Source organism: Halyomorpha halys, unplaced genomic scaffold (genome assembly GCF_000696795.3).
Source record: "Halyomorpha halys isolate HHAL.00 unplaced genomic scaffold, Hhal_1.1 Scaffold1235.1, whole genome shotgun sequence".
NCBI classification, from domain to species: domain Eukaryota; kingdom Metazoa; phylum Arthropoda; class Insecta; order Hemiptera; family Pentatomidae; genus Halyomorpha; species Halyomorpha halys.
In genome coordinates, this window is record NW_027107220.1 from 57340 (window position 1) to 77450 (window position 20111).

General features: G+C 31.2%; 1 protein-coding gene across 2 annotated transcripts in view; it reads left to right on the forward strand.

Moving 5' to 3' along the window:
- Positions 1–20111, forward strand: part of LOC106688930 (cationic amino acid transporter 3) — a 52589-nt gene that overhangs the window by 29638 nt on the left and 2840 nt on the right. The window contains exons 4-13 of one of the 2 annotated variants that reach the window (XM_067045503.1): positions 2074–2247; positions 5390–5542; positions 5989–6114; positions 7113–7209; positions 8808–8947; positions 9106–9208; positions 9987–10117; positions 10303–10469; positions 12274–12382; positions 15118–15278. In XM_067045503.1, the coding sequence (XP_066901604.1) occupies positions 2074–2247; positions 5390–5542; positions 5989–6114; positions 7113–7209; positions 8808–8947; positions 9106–9208; positions 9987–10117; positions 10303–10469; positions 12274–12382; positions 15118–15278 (1361 nt within the window). Of the gene's footprint in view, positions 1–2073; positions 2248–5389; positions 5618–5988; positions 6115–7112; positions 7210–8807; positions 8948–9105; positions 9209–9986; positions 10118–10302; positions 10470–12273; positions 12383–15117; positions 15279–20111 lie in introns of both variants that reach the window. The other variant, XM_014433630.2, reaches the window with a different exon arrangement.

The following is a 20111-nucleotide window of genomic DNA, read 5'->3' on the forward strand; positions in this document are numbered from 1 at the left end:
AATATAAAAGAAAATAGAAATAAGATGTATAGAGATAAGTATACATCTAAAATAAATTAAAAGAAAATAGAAACAGGATGTACAGAGATAAGTATAAATATAAAATAAATTAAAAGAAATTAGAAACAAGATGTATAGAGATAAGTATAAATATAAAATAAATTAAATGAAAATAGAAATAAGATGTATAGAGATAAGTATAAATATAAAGTAAATTAAAAGAAAATAGAAATAGGATGTACCGAGATAAGTATAAATATAAAATAAATTAAAAGAAAATAGAAATAGGATGTACAGAGATAAGTATAAATATAAAATAAATTAAAAGGAAATAGAAATAAGATGTACAGAGATAAGTAAAAATATAAAATAAATTAAAAGAAGATAGAAATAAGATGTACAGACAAGTATAAATAAAAATTCAGAAATGAATATTAGGCAAAAAACAAAAAAGAAGAGTAATATCAAAAAAAACAATAGATGCAAGTTAAGTAAATTCTAAGTAAGTCTTTTTTCTTGACATTCATTTTGCTATGCCTTCACTAACCTTGATTTATTTACTCTTACCTTATTTTCCTAATTTGTTACCGTTTTTAGTTTAAACTATATTTTTTTTTACTTTTCTTATATGTATTTTTTTAGACATATTATACTCTTTTCCAGTTTACAATGATTTTAGTTGTTGGTATATTGTTTTGATCCTTTGTGAAGCCCTGCAAAGTGGGGTAAACTGTTGGTACAGTATCTTTTTTAAAATTCTGAAAGCAAGATAAAACCTCCATTAACCATGGTGCAAATTATAAATAATTTAAAAAACTCACCGTGGACTCTGTTAGAAAAGTATTTTAATCGAAAAATAAATTTTAATGTCAATCTAGGTAAGTAATGTGACGACTAAGTTCCAGGTTTATAGCCTAAATTTTCGACTGTTGAATTGGTCAGCTACGAGACAGTATTTGTCAAATGAAGGGCATCATTTTGGTACTTAGTATATAGTTTTGTACTATTTGAGTTCTTTTTTTGACACAACATCTAGCCGAATTAATCAATCAATGATCTTCTAAATTTTAATACCCCCCAATTATTTGGGTAAATAATCAATCTTAATAATCAATAAAGCTTATTGAGACCTGGAAAGATTTATCCAAGATTTATTACCTTTCTAAAATTAATAAAAATTTCTAATAGGTTTTCGCCCACTTCAAACAAGATATTCGTTCTTTTTTTACGGCTTCTGTGCAAATCTACCTTCATTTTTGAACCTTTATTTATGACATAAATAAAATAAAATCTGATAAGGTTGATATTAGACCCTTTAAAACCAAGGCACAGGTAGTTTTGGAGTTATTTTTGCAATAATAATAGACAGTTTGAATTTTATTCCTTTTTTTTTAAAATTTACTGTATGATACTAAATTTCTTATGTTAGTGTATTGTATCATGCATTCTAATAGCAAAAACTGGACTGACGATCGTTGAATACGGCTTTGCAGTAAGCTGTAGCATGTCATTACCTCATAAAAACAATTTTATATATAAATTATGAACTTTTTTATGAATGTTTTCTGTTCGTTACTATTTATGGTGAGAGTTGTATTTTGTAAAATTTAATCAATAATTTTTATTATTTTTCCCTAGTGAGCTGTTAGCGAGATTAGATTCAATATCGGCTTATAAACAAACACTCATACTTTCTCATAGTTATAATGTTAATTATACGACATATAACTGTCACCTGTAATTTCACATCAAAATGTATTCGAGTAGACAAATCCCTTTCTATAATTCTTTTATTATCAATAGTAAAAAAATATAACCTCATCATTATCTTTCCCAAGACACATCCCTTTTAGGCGCTCATGCATATTAATGATGGCAGTAAATTAAAATTCAATTTTTATCTTTTCTATGAATACTTTTCAACTAATTAATATAATTTCCAATAATTAATCTAGGCAATAAAATATCATGTTTTTATAATACCCTCTGATTCTAATTTTGACAAACATTGACGAATAATTAATTAATAACCTAAAATTAATGTTATTTTAGTATATATTATGTCATTTCCAGAACTCATGGTTGCTGCCAGATATTTGAGCTTATTCATAGACCACAACTTCTTTGAAGGTAGAATTGGGACAGTTTCGAGAGATAAACTATCGGCGGGGAGCGTTGAAGGTTTTGATTTTTATGTAAATTCACACCCTGACATAATGTCAGTCTTGGTAATTTTAGTAGTTGCAGGTAATTCATCAATTCATTTAAATTAAAATAGACTTAATTGATATCATAATAGTCTCTGTAATTCAAAATATTACTTATTATGGTTTTGTGCCACAAATTTGATAAATAAAATCGGTCAGTATATATATTGAATAATTTTTTAGAAGTTAAAAAATCAAATTTATATCATAAATTATACACACTAGTCTTTTAAAGCATCTGTAAAAAACATAAAATCATCTGAAGGTGCATAGGTCAGGTTAAATAGTAATATCTCACTATTATTATTATTATTTTCTTACTTTTGTATTTCGAGACAAAGTTTCTTAAGTGTTGTAACGAATCATAGGACATTCTCCCATTTCATACAAATTTCAAGGTTTAGATTCCACTGCGAAAAAATTGCCATTTTCCAATGATTTTTACTACGAATTGCTCCAAGATAGGCAGCTAATGGTGTTTACAAAAAAAAAAAAAAAAAAATTTCATTAATTAATTTTTAAAGAATCCATAAAATTATGAATGACATCAATTACTGAGATGAGGGAGATAAAGTACAATTGAGGGAAATATAAAATACTCAAAATTCAACAAATGGTAAATGTTATTTTATTTTTTTGTAAAAAAAAAGAATTATGTACCACTACAAGAATTATGTACTGGGTTCAGTACGTAAAGTATGTTTAGTAACAGTACTTTGTAAGGAAGTACTGTTACTAGACCAACGGTTAAGAAAGGAGGTGATTTGGTCAGAATCCAAATCTCTCGCTCTCCACCGCTAGATTTTTACCCAATTAAGGATACCCCTTTTATGTGGCTGCTCGGACCCTAGGAGAGCTCCAGAACTCACATGGTTGACTCACGGCTACAGTGTAACAGAAAACATTTTTCTACCAAGCCGAATTCGAACTCGGGGTCCTTGGAGTTATTAGCATCGTACCTTACCACGAAGCCACTGTGCTCCCTATATATAACTACAGTAGTGGTTTATTAGTCATTGCAATTATTTGATTAAAAAAAAAAATTAATTTTTCTTTCACTTCTAGGTGGCAACTACCCCTCCATGCCCCCTGCTGGGTACACACTTGCATACGTACATATATACAAGCACATATTTGTATATATTCATCTTATTATTATCACACGGTGGCCACAATCCTCTTTATTCCTATTCCCATCACTTCAATTCTATCTCTTTCACTGTTGAGGTGTGATGGAAATAGGTTTTGGGGATTACATTAAAGTAGACCATTCCATTTGTGTCTCTTATCAACAGTATTTATAGATTATTGGACTCTCTAATAAACACACAAATCAACTGTAATATAACATGAATCAAACCCACCTTTTAGGAACTATCACTGTGCTAGGAAGATAGGAGATGAAATGACACTCATTGATTTCACTCTTATAAACACACTCACAAGGAAACTAGAGCTAGAAGTTCTGTGAAAAAGATTATCCTTGTTTTGGCAGGAATCTGCTACAGTGTTACCAGCCATAGATGACAATGAAATAAAGGTTTCCAAACTGTTGGTGCCCAATTTAGAAAAGTGTGAGGGGAATAATAGGTTGCTTCTATGGGACAGGTAGACTATAGATCATAATTTTGTTTTCTATACAACTTATAGCGCAATCTATCCTAAAAACAAATAGATGAGGGAGATATATATTGACATTTTATGTTTAAATTTAGGCCTATAAACAAACTTATGCTGAGATAAAAATCCTTGAACAACAAGTTTAGGTTATTTATTGACCAATGGATGCAATTGAAGTATTGGCAATTTCACACAGATATCAAAGATCTCATTGGGACTTAAATTTGTATGTTGTGGAAGAATGGCCCACATAATACTATTTTTCATACAATATTTTTTTTCTATTTAAATATCAGTAGCGTTCTAATTGTCGAATATGGCTGATGTTTTATGGCGAAAAACCCTCAATTTGGAGATAATGAATTTGGCGTAAGCTTTTACAGTGAAGATCTGAAAATATTACCAATTGGACTGGAGAACGGTGAGCCCTGAGACAGTCCTTGGCACTGTTGTCACCATCAGCTATAAAACATCTTCCAAGCTTTTCGAAAAATTAGGAAAACATATCTAATGGTCGGAGAATACCATGGACAATGTAGTCTGGGATGAATATCTTACTCAGTGAAGTCGGGAAATTTTCGTTTTTTCATACAAGTAGATGCCAAGTTTATTATTATTTAGTAATACTCCCTTTGCAGTATCGATCGGTTTCTGTTTGTGTCGAGGGTTGCTTGCTTGAAGGTCTTTATTGAGTTTCTCTGATTTCTAATGTTTAACAACGCTTATTATTTGCAGGGTGCGACAACCCGCAGTTCGTGCCAATAGTTGAAGTGTCCCTTGTTTTTTTCAGAAGAGGCACTGTCGTGAATATGCAGATATTTTATACATCTACGAACGGTTTTAATAACTCTTGATATGTCCGCATTGCTGGCATTGAATATATTGAGGGATAGTCTTTTTTTTTAGGTGCGCCGGCTGATATTTTATTATAATATTTTTAATATCAACCAACTTAGGTTGGTTGATATTAAAATTGAAAAAAATTGCCTACTGAAAATATCTTTCGAAATATGTATAAAAATACGAGATATTGAAATCTTCATGTAAATTAGTTAAAAAAGCGTAAAATTGTTTAATAGAAAAAAATTGACAGTCAATGTTTTGCCAAGCTATCACAGCTGTAAGAGATCTACATTATCATGATTCAAATAGTTATTTTATTCAAATAGTTATTACTCTCTTATTAATAAATAAACACAAGATCTATTTCTTTTCATAGTTATTCTATTAATATGATTGACATTATAAGAAATTCTAGACTTGATTCAGTGTTTGTCAGTAGCAGATATATATATCTGCTTCACACAAAGTTCGATTGCTAAACTTTAATTAAACCCCTTATTTTTTTTCAAAGGTATGATCAACCATCCTTAATACTTCTAACATTTGTTTACATAATAATGTAGACTTCAAAATCAAATAAAAATTGGAAAACAGGCATACAGATGAATAAGTGAATCTTTAAGTAAACGTTTTGATTATTAATCTTTGTTATTATTTTTACTTTGAATGAAATTATTATTATTATTATCATGAAATTATTAATATATCTTAAATTATAGGTAGAGCAATTTCATTGACGAGAGAATCAATTACAGCTACTAATGTTATGACATCAATTAACATATCTACTATACTTATTATCATTGTGATATATATTTTCTCCATAAACTATCCTGTAACCAAACACTACCTCATTCCCAAAGATTTATCAAGTATGTCTTTCATGTTTGAAGGAATTTTTTATGCACACTATTGTTATACTGGATACGATGCAGCTGTTTGTCTCGGTAAGTTCTTCCTCCTTAACTGTTTACTAAAATGAATACAATATTAACAAGAGATACAATATGAATACAGTATATTTTTTAAAATTTCGAAGGTGAGTTAAAACCTGCATTAATCATGTTGCAAATTATAAATAATTTAAAAAACCTCAGTGTACAATCTGTTAGAAAAGTATTATTAACGTATGTCGAATCAATGTATGTAATGTGACGACTATGTTCCTAGTTTGTTTGATGGTTTATTTCGGCTGTTTTTTGTATTCAGTTTACAATTAGCTTGTGGAATGATCTATAATAAAGATTTTAATGTGATTATAAGTGTTTTACTAATGCATTATTTTCTATTTCCTCAAATGTTTCTTACATTTACCTAGGTGAAGAAACCGAAAATCCGACAATCAATGTACCCCGGAGTATCATGTTTTCTTGCAAAGCCAGCGTTATAATCTACTGTTCAGTCTCACTTTTACATTGTTTGGTCTGGCCAGTTAATGACGTGGGTATGTTTCTTTTTAATAATCTCTTTAATATATTTGAAGTGAACCATGCATGTATCAAGTAAATATGACAGCAACATGTTCAAATGGGCATATTAATTTAATTTGAACAAATAATGGTAATAATATTATTAAGTAATTTTATATAAAACAAAAATCTTGCTGCTTGATGTGTGTATACATTTCTTTTCATAAAAGCTTAATCCACATATTAATATCATTCGTAAAAAAAAAAAACTGAAATATTTAGTGAAACCTGAAAAAAAATTTATAATATATATTAAACAACTTAAGTGAGTGAACAATAAAAGAGAAAATGAGTATTTCCTTAAAAATATTCATCGGACATTTCTTGAGGTATAAAAAGAATTAGAAATATTTTCTATATTTTTTTCATTATTATTCTACACCACATCTGGACCATCATCACTCTTATAGAAAGTTTACTTATTTATTTGTTTATTTAAAACCTTTAATATTGCTTGAATAGTTAATAGAGAATCTTGAGGGAGATCACCAAATCAAGCACCTCCAGCACATTAGCAAGCAATATATATGATTCATCCAATTATTTTAATGAAATTTTTTATTGTTTATGTAAAACGCTATTGTATTAAAGGGGAAAACTGATAGACTTTGATTACGCAAATAGAACTTCAATGATCCGAAGTTCAAAGCGAAGTATTTAATATTGTGTAAAAATACAAAAAACAACCTTAATTTATTATATATAAGAGAATGGTCAGGGTTACGGTCAAAAGTGAAACAAAAATAGTTTACAACTATTTATATTTCGCCCCACTTTTTTTTTTTTTTTTTGTTCAACCGATTCATTTGAGCAGCCCTAATGAAGCCCTGCAAAGTGGGGCAAAACGTAAATAGTTGTAAACTATTTTTGTTTCACTTTTGACCGTAATCCTGACCATCCTCTTACATATCAATTTTTACGGTCAACTATATATACATATATTAATTTATTATATTAATATTTTTTTTTTCAGATACTGAAGCTCCATTTATATACGTTATGACTAAACTCAACTGTATGCCAATGAATTGGTTATGTGCATTAGCATCAATATTAGGCCATCTTAGCAGGTATTTCCGATCCCCACCCAAAACATTTTAAATCTATTTCATTTAATGATGAGCACTGTTAACAATTTTTTATTGCATTGAAATTTATAATTTCCCATCATTTTATTTGAAAATATAGATAATTCGAATTTTTTTTTTCATCTGTGGGTATAATTACAATATTTTTATTTTTTAATAAATGCGGATCATTCCACTTAATACAGTTTTGAACGTACCCTCTCAGATTTTCTTCATATTTTGTACGTGCGGCATATAGCTATAAGGAAATTGTGAAATTTTACTTAGTTATTTCCACTAATTTTTAAATTGCAGAGGTGGTAAATCCCCTTAATAAAATTGCTAAAATACAGGGATTGGCAAGTTTGTATTGCTCCAGTAGCTTCCCTAATTTGGCCATTTCACAGTATATTTGTTTATTTCCTTTCGGTATAGTATGGAACACTATATAGATTAATAAGATAACTTTTTTTTTTCAAATGTTCTCTGATAGATTGTATTGAAAGAAATCACAGAACAAGATATCAATGCGTGTTAAAAACGGCTTTATAGTTTAAAAAATAAAGTCTACTCTCATAAGTAAAACTCTTCGTTCATATTAAATAATACAGCAATGCTAATTAATATAAAGTTTTCATGAAAATAAACATAATCCAAACGTGAATAATGATTCAACTAATAAGTCAAGAGATTTTGACACTTCTCAAAAGCTTCTAATTGCGTTTAAAATTTATTCGGTCCATTCGTAGTTCAGTTGGTTAGATCGATCTGAGATCTGCTGGCGGTGACTTTTTTCATCAAGTGGCGATCCCACAAAATGAAAAACATAATCTCTCACCACGGTTAGAATAGGTTGACCTATAGATAACCAGGCAAACATCACTTTTGCTGTGGATTGTCTTATAAAAAAAGATTTTTCATCAATAACGTTTATGTAGTTTTGGCATTGACTAAGTGGCTGGTGCCTTTCCTGATAGACAATGTTTATCAAGAAACTTTCTGATTCAACATTTCCTTCTAGGACTGAACTAGTAATGTCTGCGTTGGTAATGTTCTCTGCTTCCCACTAAAAAAGTAGTACTGAGATTTGGGTCTGTTTTTCATTGAGTAAGTGCAAACTGGCACGAGCTCCGCCGCAAAGGCTATGACCAAGTGCTTTGTCAAAAAAGAGTCACTCTGCTTCCACTTGATAATCTTCCCCATTAAAGGAGGGATTTATAGAATTTCTTTTGTTTTTGTATTGAGCAACAAATCCATCGAAAATTCAAGATTTTTTAAATTCAGATTTCAGAAATAATTAGGTACTAAACCATAGGTATTATTTCCTACGAAGGAGGTGTCAGGGCCTTATAGACTAATTCACGCTTGTTCTAATCGAATGCCCCTTCTACATCGGAAAAGAACCCATAGGCGGACTGTTTTTTTTAGAAAATCGGATTCTATTTCTTAAAGGTAATCAGAATAGCGATCGTAAATTTTCATCAGAGAAAAAGATGCTGTAATTAGGGCTACAATTTTTTATTTTTTAATAGATTTTCTTCATAAATGCGTAAATGTTTCTCATTACCTGTAACATTTATATTATTTTTATGTCTTTCCAGTGCACATGCTTTCATGTTCCTCCTTACAAGACTTTTATATACCATGGCTCGTGATGGTCTGATATTCTCCTTGTTTGGCCACATTAATAGAAACACTAACACCCCAATATTTTCAACCTTTGTATTTACATTTATTCTAGGTAAGATGGTAGTTCATATAGTATGTATAAATAAATTAATTTATATTTACATACATATATATATATATACACACACACTTTTCTGATTTATAGATGTAGGGAAAGTCTAGCATTGCATGTATTTCTGCTAAATTTCAAGTAAAAAAATATATTTTCAGGTGCTGTGGGTATGTATTTACGACCCGAATACATGTGGACAATCGCCCGGGCCTCTGGTATTATTTCGAAGGAAGTCATTGCAATCTGTATCTTGATAAGGCGGTAATATTGAACTATTTTATTACTGATTATAGCATGATTAATAATTATATTAGGAATCATAATTACATTAACTTTACCTGAATTGGGCCCACATTTTTTCCCAATATGATAGAAGTCGAAACACAAATAAAAGCATGAGATCTTTGGATAAGTCTATATTGAATCAGTATTTCCATTCATTCATTCATTTTCTGAAGAAAATACTCACCTGATATTTTTAATTTATTTAATAGTATATATATCAACAACTATTTTTTATAATTAAAAATAATTGTAGATGTAATAAAAACAAATAGAACATGCAATTCAACTCCAGTTTACTATATTACTTGGCAACTTCACTACACGACAATAGCCCCCAAATTCAGAAATGTTTGGTTACCTTAAGAAAACAAATATCTATGACTTTATGTGACGTATTTGATTTATTTAGATCTTTATCAATTAATGTCACTTACTGCTATCGAATAATTTTTATTCAATTTCATTTTATTTATATATTCTTTATAATATGATATATTGCTATAGTATCAGTTGATATATTCTAGTATAGCTATAATGATATTAGTAATGTTTCCGAAAGTTTTTTCAGTATGTATAGGCAAACATTACAAAAAAAAAATTCCATAATAGCTAACACGAGTTTAAATTCTAAACTAACCCCCCTGAAATTTAGGATATCCGATTAATAATCGATTATTTAGAATATCCGATTGAAACAGTAATTAGGTGATATTAAGTTAACCATTACCTAGAATTAATAATTAAATGCAAACAGGTACAGATGTGAAGATGAAATCATAGAAAATGATACGTTAAATAGATGGGTTCTTATCAATTACCCAAGATCACTTAAGAATCCGTCAAAAGAAACTGAAAAAATATCAATGCTTCTGATAGCCAACGCTGGTACATGAAACTTGGGCGAGTAAATTATTTGCATTAGATTTAAAAAATAACTCAATCTAAGGTGTTCACTCATACTCTATTTTGTATTTATAGTTAATACGAATAAGTAATGATACGAAATAATTTAGATAATTTTCAGTATAAAAATTACCTTAATTAATTTTTTTTCTGTAATTTTCCAACAGTATTATGCATTATGGGTTGCGGTATATTCTTGAGACTGTTAATAGAAGAATCACATGTATCACATACTTCTTACAGAGCGGGATTTATGATATTTTTAATACTATTTTGTTTTTTCGCCGCCTGCCTAGTGCAACAGCCTCAAAATAACAGGCATATTTACTATACGGTAAGTATTAATTGAAGAGCTTCGGAGCAAGAATATGGCAAGCCACGTGATGAAAAGTTTAGTAGAGCAGTTTCGGAACAAATATTATTTAATGTTTTACATAATTTATATGGTAGGAACATACCTGGAAACTAAGTTGTAATAAAATCGAATACAAGCTCTATAGAGAAAAAAAAAATTGTTTGTACAAAATTATAATTTTAAAAAAATTGCTGCTTGTTAAATTCTTGCCTGAAGTCATTTAAGTCTATTGAATGCTGTTTGACTTAACAAATGTCAGTTTTCTTAATTCTTAATTTGGCGTGGCATTTAATTTTCAAATACTTTGTGTCAGAAAAAGATACTAAAGTTAATAAGAATTCGATGTTTTCATTCAGAATATTAATTACTAATTATTTTATACTTTTCTAATCACTTAGCTGATATGACCTATGGATGATAATTCAACAGATCATGACTTCGCAAAGACGCTTTAATCTAAAAATACATATTCTTTACTAAAAATACAATGGTATGCCTGTTTACGTCATGATTATCTCTTGAAAGGATTGACAAATAGTGTTACTTTTGATAAGTAGGGTTTCGTCTTCCGATGACAGTGTACTAAATCGGACAACCTGTGTGCAACAGCTGAACAATGTCATTTTTAGTGGACTTGGACGCCAAAACAGTCCTAACGAGTTTGATGAATATTTCCAAATTCTTCTCCTTAAGATTCCCTAACTTCATATATATAGATCATCCTCGAGAAAAAGTATTCGGAAGAACTATGTCCTCGTTCAAATCATAACAAAAATTCTAAGCGTACTTTCTCAGATTCTATTGGTGAAAAAAAATTACATAAACATTTAATTTTTAGACAACGAACTGAATGATATGTCATCAAGATGAAAGAAAAATGTTACTGAACAAGAGATGATTTCTTCTTAATGATTTAATATGAAATCTGAAATTCTATCCATTCAATTCCCAAGTTCTTCCCCTCCAAACTAATTTAGGCACAATAAATTACCAGTACATCTACGTAATTGTACTCAATTTAATATTTTTTTCATCGGAGCCTTTTAACTGTATATAGGTGTTACGGTGGTTAGGGGTTCAAAAGGAACCTTTGCTAGCCCAACCGTGAAGACTACTAAAATAAAATAAATGAACTGATGAATTTTGTTATTATTATTATATTGTATGGAATTGAACATAATAAACTGTAAAAAAAAAAGAAATATATCTATATATATACAAACGTAAAACGAGAAAAATAGGAACTTAAAACTATTAAAAAATTATATTGAAGTTGAATAAAAGAGGAAAAAAAAGTCTTATATCACCGGAGATTGATGGAGCCCCGGTTGCGGTTGTCCTGAGTGGATATTCTCGTGGAAGTAGATCGACAAAAGGACGTACGTCCACCCGCCTTGTCCTCTTGGAGGATGAGCCGAAGTAGTCCTTGCCTAAAGTGATGAAGACGACGGAGATGGCCAGGATGCTGGCAACTACGAGTGCGTAGCAAGGAGAGACTGTAAACAATGTGTGTGCACACTATGAGACGCTAAGTAGTCATCTGTTTATTTTTGCGGTATAAAAAACAACAGAGAGTAGTTGTTTTGTTTTTTGACGTAATATAATATGTTCATGCAATCGATTTGTGGACCATATGTTGGCCGCAACAAATAGGTATGATGATAATTTAACGAGTAAAAGATATAGTATATAAATATTGTCACTCTTATCTATATACAATTTCCTAGCGAAATTTCAATACAATTTAAGTTTGTTACAAAACTAAATGAAAATATTTTCATAGGTACGAGGAGTGCCATTATTACCCCTTACTATAATCGGGGTTCTGGAAATCATGGGATGGGATGCTAAAATATACCCTAGAAAAGAAATAGGCATTTGGCTCTTACTAGGTAAGATGATGTTTTTTTTATTTTCCCCGACTCATTCTTCACGCAAAATATTAGATTAAACTCAACGTAGGGGAAGTTCGGATATTCCCTATCAAAGCAAAGAAATTATAAAACAACCAAACACGCTATATATGTAAAAGCTTGTATTAGATGTCAATGTAGGGGACAAATTTAACTTTTGGTTTTTGCACACTGCAAATTCAAGATAATACAAGTTTTTAGTAATAAAAATTTACTAATAAACACTTCAGTGTTTGCAATGTAAAACATTATAAACAAAGTGTCAAACCACTTTTACCACTTTTGTAAGCGTCTGAAAAGGTTTAAGTCGTCCACAAAAACTACTACAGTCTAACAATATCATTGTAAACAATTAAGTTAAGGGAAGAGGTACCCTATTAAGCATTTTTTGTTGTTTAAATGAATAAAGAGGATACGAAAAAAAAAATTCATAGCACCATGTTTTTAAACTTAATTTTATGTTACTATATTGATAAATGGCCTTTGATCTGTTTGATAATTTACGACATCAGATTTTGTAAAGAAATCTGGATTATGCTGTGAATAAGTAAGTATAAACTCAGTTTGTTTTTCTAATGTCAGGTGTAAAGGATTAATACCATCTCAGTTTTCTTCCTACTGTTTTTATACTGTATCGCTTTGTGTGAATTAATATATTTTTTTAAATAATGCTACGCGGAACTAAACTCACTTAAATTGATTAGGAAACGATAATGGGACCAAAGATGAGGTGGAATGACCCAGAGGTAAATTGCTCGTGAGGTAATTACCGCTCCCAGGTTGGAAAAAGATAAGCAGTGGAAGACCTCCAAATTTTTCCAATCATGTGAAACGGGCCGTTTTAAGAGAAGTTGCGAAAACAGGAGTATCCTCTGGTTTCCAATCATTTGGATTTATGGCTTCTGAAATCTGGAAATCTTGACTACGACAGACCTCTCTTGCCAAGATTTACCACAAATTTTTCGATCGGATTGGGATCCGGACTAAAAGCTGACCAATCAAAAATATTGATCGCAAAAGTTTGAACCATTGTTTTGAGAGCATGCCACATGAATGGGCTCGCGCCGTATCCTACTGAAAAAATAATTTCTTCTTCTGTCAACATATTAATAAACGTCAAAACACTTCTACAACATTTTGATAACTAACAGCATTCATTTTATAGGAAATTAATGCAATTCGAAACTTTTCCTTTTCATTAAAATCAGCCCATACCATTCCTCCGCCACCCCAATGTGACCTTCGTGAATTTGTGTTTCTTCACTAAAGTTATGCCAGTAATAATTAAAACCATATGGACCATCAGTGTAATTTTTTTTTATCACTGAAAATAACCCTTGACCATTTTTTTCTTTCTTAAACATATTACTTAGCAAACTGCAGTCGTTGCCGCAAATGTTTTTGAGCTGTGATTTTCTTATAACCTTACAATATTTAAAAAAATTTCATTCAGCTAAACACTTCCTCACCAAGCATCACATTTCAAATTGAATCACCTCACAATCTGTGCAGATGATGGACCTGTTTTCGCGACTTCTCAAAACCGTCTGTTTCACATGATTAGACAAATTTGGGGTCTTCCACTTCTTTTCTTTTTCCTATAATTTTCTGGGCTGCAATTAAAAACGTTTTTGACTACACCATGGGAGCGGTTAATCTCAGGAGCAATGTGCCTCTGGGTCATTCCACCTCATCTTTGGTCCACTTCATCTTTATCCTGTCCTAATCAATTTCGGTGAGTTGAGTTCCAGGAGGCATTATTTAAAAAAAAAGATTAATTAACACAAAGCGATACAGTATAAAAACGAAAAATATAATTTCTCTTTAACAGTAGGAAGAAAACTGAGGTGGTATTAATCCATGAATACACCTGACAATAGAAAAACAAACATTGAGTTTATACTTGCAGAAATGATTAAATTTATACTTGCAGAAATGATTAATTTATACTTGTTGAAGCAACTCGTGAAATTATTAAATATGAAGGGGAACCTGTCTTTGACAACCACAATGCGCGGCGTAGGTTTGAAAAATTTAGCAGTGCAGATATGTTGATGCAAAAGGAAGAAGGGCTACGGGCGACATTAATGGATATTGGTGAACTTCTGCAGGAAGCTGTTGAGTCAAAACCGTCTACAATTACTGGCGAACTTCGCCAGGTGTCGAAAAATACGGTTAGTCATCTACTCTCCACGGAGAAGGTGAAAAAGAGCAGTATACTGGTCTCTCTCGAACTTACTCCTCGCAATCAGCAAAGAAGTTAGAAATTTGTGAAAAAAAGTTTAAAGAACATCATAGGTTCGAACTCTTGCCTCATCCACCATTTAGTCCTGACCTCGCACCATCGGATTACTACTTGTTTCGATCCATGGCCCTTTTCCTTCAAGCAAAAAAAAATTGATAATTTTGAGGAAGTTGAAATTGCGGTTGAAGAGTTCTTTGACAGCAATTCCAAAGAATGGTATTAGCGTAGGATCGAGCAATTGGCTAGCAGATGGCTAATGACGTGAGATAACAATGGACTACACTTTGAGTATTAATTGTATTATATATAAAAGAAATAATAAAACAAATATTTGGTTGACATGTTCATTTTTTTTTTTGCTAAACCTCATTATTTTTTCTCCTTTCATTTTTTTTTATCAGTTTAGAAACATAATAAAACTGTTATAAAAAAAATATAATGAATTTATAATCAAATTTAACAATTGCAGGCGTTATATTCTACCTCAGCTATTCCCGTAGAAATTCAATAGAACGATCGTTCTTGTACCCGAACGGAAAAAGATGGGGCAGATTACAAATATCACACCACATTGAACGGCATATTGTCAACATCATACCAGATACTGCCGATCCGAACTACATTAAATTCGTAAGTTTCACAGAAATGGAAGTTATATTTTTTAGAATCCTCTCTCTGTACATATGTAACTTATTTCAATATTTTGGACAAAGTCTAAGACAAACTGTCATATTCAGTCCATATTATTGAATGTCTTGTATTCTCCTCATTTTAAGATATTTGTCACGATTATAAAACATTTTATTACTAATTGTCTTATTTTCTTTAAATAGATCATATGCTTGTCTGTTACTGACAAGAAAATGTAACAGAAAGCTAGATGATCAACACAAAATAAGATGATTGGCAATATTTTATATGCCAAATACAATACTTTATAATCCCTTGAAAATAAAAACTAATCCCTAAAAATGGAGAGGACATAAGACATCAAATAATCAATAGGGACTCGATAACGAACAGGATGTATAAAACGTCGTACAAAATAAAGGAATTGAAGTCAGAAGCATTAGGAGTTCATTAGTATAGCCAGTATTAAATTAGTATAGGCTTAGCCCAAGGTTAAATAATGAGGATTTACAGAAATAAATAATAATAATAAGCAATAATAATAATAATAAAAATATCAAGCAAATACCCCGATGACATTGTAGCTTAGTGGAAAAGTGTGTGGGAAAAGCCGAGGAATCACGTCGAGCACTTCTGGATAGAAGAATAAATACAAAGTTTCCAGAATGCCTCTGAAATGAATGAAGTGACAATATGAGTAGGAGATATTTTGGAAGCTGTCAGGAACATGAAAAATTGGGACCTGACAGAATCCAAAATTATTGGATTAAAAGATTTCATTGCTTGCATGAGTTGCAAGGATTTAAAGGGATTAGTTTTTATTTTCAAGGGATTATAAAATATTGTATTCCCAATCGTCTAATTTTGTGTTGATCATCAAAGGGTACAATGAAATACTTAATGACACGCTAACGGCCCCTGATGGTTTCTCTGATGTCCTCACTTATATGCTTCCAAAAAAAGAATGAATTAAACTTACGTCCTGAAGATTTCCGGAAATAACGTGTTTAAATGGTCTACATAAAATTCTCAGTTCTATCTCGGCGAATAAGATATATGCACACCTTGAAAATGAGAATATGATATCCACAGAACAGCTAGGGTGTAAAAAAGCGGGCTAGGGGTTGTAAGGAGCTTTTAGTTACTGATTCATTCATTGCGGCACAAGTTTCGAAAAACAGTGAAGTCTTTCTATGGCATGGATTGATTATAAAAAGGCTTTTGACACCATTCCACACAGCTCGCTGCTAAAATTATTAAATATATACAAGATTGAAACTAATGTAAGCAGACTCCTTTCAAACCTGATAGTAGGATGGAAAACTACGCTGAAAGTCGGAGATGCCTGCACGGTAAATCAAATCAAGTCCAATTGGTTCTGTAGGGCGCTATTCTCATTAAGCTGGGTTCTTCAAAAGGAGGGATATAAACTTGTCATCAACAACGAAGGGACCACAGTTAGCCACAGCTGGCACATGGATGAACCGAAACTATACGCGAAAAACAAAGAACAATTATAAAATATGGTTAAAGCCGTTACACCTTTCACAAGTGACATAGGAATATTATTTGGCCTCGATAAATGTGCAGTGCTCCATGTAACCATGAGGAAAGTGGTTAGTAAACAGGACATTCTGGTTAATGAAGAAGAGGACATAAAGGGACTTGAAGCCAATAAATTATATAAATATTTCGGCATGCAACAGCACCTTAAAATTTCCCGAAAACATAAGCAACAAGAGCTTCTAACAATGCTCAAAATTAGGTTACGAAAAGTACGCAAAACCCAACTAACTGGGAAACGAAAAATCAAGGCCAACAACACCTCGGCTGCTATTATCTCGAAAAAAAACAGAGTTTTATCTCCCCATCTCAAGGAGGGACTATGGTTTAACATCACTTAATCTGAGCAAAGGTGTTGAATCAACAATTGTGTCACAAACTGAACGACTACCAGAATGGAAAAACAAGTCTCTGCATGGGAGATTCTATAGCCAGCTGGACGAAACCTCCATAGACAAAGAATGGTTAAAAGGCTATTCTCCGAAACATAGGGATTTGTGGTTGCTATTCAAGATCAAGTGATTACCACTAGATCATATAGAAAACATGTGCTAAAAGACGCAGCAACACTAGATAACTGTCGATTATGCTCAGTAACACTCGAATAGATCCAACATATCATTGGTGAATGTGGAGTGTTGGCTGGTGCTGAATATTTAGATACATAAGAATTTGGCCAAAATTATGTATCTGCTCCTGGCGATGAAGTACAACTTAACTGAAGATATTACAAGTACCATCCAAATAGACTCCTCCAAAAAGGTTCTCTCAGTCTCTATTGGGATGAATCAATTATTACGGACCAAACAGTACGCCATAATAAGACAGACTTCCTCCTTATATATCTAAGAAAAAAGAAAGCGGGACTTATTGATGTTGGGATCCCCAACGATAATAACATAAACTCTACTGTAAGAGAAAAACTGAGTAAATACCAGGAATTGGCGATAGGATAGAAAGAGCTATATAAATTGGAAGGTGTTACCACTACTCCATTCATAATATCCACGAATGGTCACATACCAAAAGTGGCAGGCATAGTTTGGGGGTGCCTATAGATGCACTAAGAGAGGCTCAACAGTCAGTTCTCCTAGACATAGTGCGAAAAAATTTAAGTATTTGAATCAAAGGAAAAGTAAATAAAAATATGTGGTTATTGGACTTTTAGGTCCCCCACCTCAGATACTCAACGGGATAGCGGGAGGGGAAACAGAAGAAATAATAATTACAAAAGTAGAATTAGTTTCGTGAAATTAAAAGCCAACAAGTTCCAAAGGACAGTCTGTTATATTTAAGGCTCTATAATTTCATAAAAAAATATGTTTTATATAGTTCAGAATGTAGGTAACGAAGAAAGGGTCCACATTGTACTAGTTATGGTAAGTGATTTTTCTTTTCTATATTCTTTGGTATAGTAAGTGGTGTTATACTAAATTATTCAAAAGCTCTAAAGATAACTAAGAGAGGAAAAAAAACACCAAATGTTCTCAATATTTTTTTATTTATTAAAAAATATGTATTACTCTATCAGATATTTGAGCCGTTTATTTTGAAAGAGGCTTAAGTCCATTTGTCAATTATTTCCGGTTGCCCGGATTTACATGTACATCAAGTACGATAACTCAGGACACATAAAAGTTCAGAGTTAGTTCAATAATTCAGCCGATTAATTTATAATTTATTTTGAAATGGCCCAAGTCCATTTATATTTAAATTAAGATATTTTTAATGTGGCTAAAAATTGTCCAAACTGTTGAAAATAATGTGGAAATCATAAATCAGAAACTTTTAATATCAGGACACTTGTTATTACCGTATTAGCGTAGTAGAAATAGCATAAAAAAATCAAAATAATAATTTACTCTTTGTCCCCTCCCACCGATAATATTACAATATTGTCTAGAAGTGTCGAAAAGGTATTAACTTTATTGTACATGAAATGAGACAAAAAGATTTTGTTTCAACAAAATTATTAGACAACGCAATTTTTAAAAGGATAAAGAATTCTAACGAAGAATCGATAAACTAGTTAAAAATATGTTGCATGCGTTTTGTCAGAAATGAACCGTATGCAATTTTTTATAAGACATCAATAAATGAGAATGACATTTTTTTAAAAATTTATTTAATGTAATTTATATCTGAACAAAATAATAAATACAATAAGTAAATAAGTGGAATGTTTCATTTACATTTAAAAATCTTGGGAAGGAACCACCCATTGGTGGTACTTCAAGCATTAATTTAAATTCGAAGGTCCTGTGGCCATCTTCTTTTCAGACGCCTCGGGGAATTATCAGGAATTGTTAAGGATGAAAGATTAAGAATTAATGGGTTAGGATGGTTAAGGAGTTTGGAATGAAAAGACGCATATCTGTTTTGGGCCAATTCTGCAACGAATGGAATGTTAAGGTCTTTGTAAATGAGTTTATTTGTAACGTAATAAGGAGCATCAAGGATTTTACATAGGATTTTGGATTGTAAGGATTGGATGCGGGAGGAATTTTATGGTTTGGTGGAGCCCCAGAGGTCAATTCCATATGTCCAAATTGGTCTGATTATCATAGTTTATACTAATTTTTTGTAGTGAATGGGAAGTTTAGAGCGTTTGCAATCGAAAGCTACGAACAGTTTCTTGTCGTTTCAGTCTTGTATGTGGATTCCAAGTAAGACTCTTGTTAAGATGGAGTCCTAAGTATTAAATCTGTTCAACTGGCGTTAGTGGAGTATGAATGAAAATTTTAAAGTCCTGAATTTATAACCACGTCGGGTGGACCAAGACAGTTCGAAAATATTATATTGACACCACTGTATAAAAATATCAAACAAATCACAAAATCAAAATATAGGGAAGATGTTGACGAGCAAAATATTGTTCTATTACGATATATACCAAGGGAACATCATGATTTCTTCAAATCCCTTTCTCAAATACAAAATGTAGATGAGTAGAAAATCGTTTTATAATTTTGTACGTCATGAAGTTAAAAAAAATTTTTAATTGCTTAAATTATGTTTTTTAAATGTAAAAATATGTAAAATAAAAGAGTATTGTTGTTTTTTTGTTTTTTTTTTTAAATTATGTTGAATGGACTTGGGCTCCTTCAAATTTTATAACGAATCTGATTGATAATATTGAAAGCGGCTTAGATCCATTCTTGGTAAGAAAACGCATATTATTCTCTTAATAATTGCTATTATTTTAAGAGGAAATATAAATTTAACAGCTTTAGATAAACTTAAGCAGTATGACTCATTAGATCATGAACG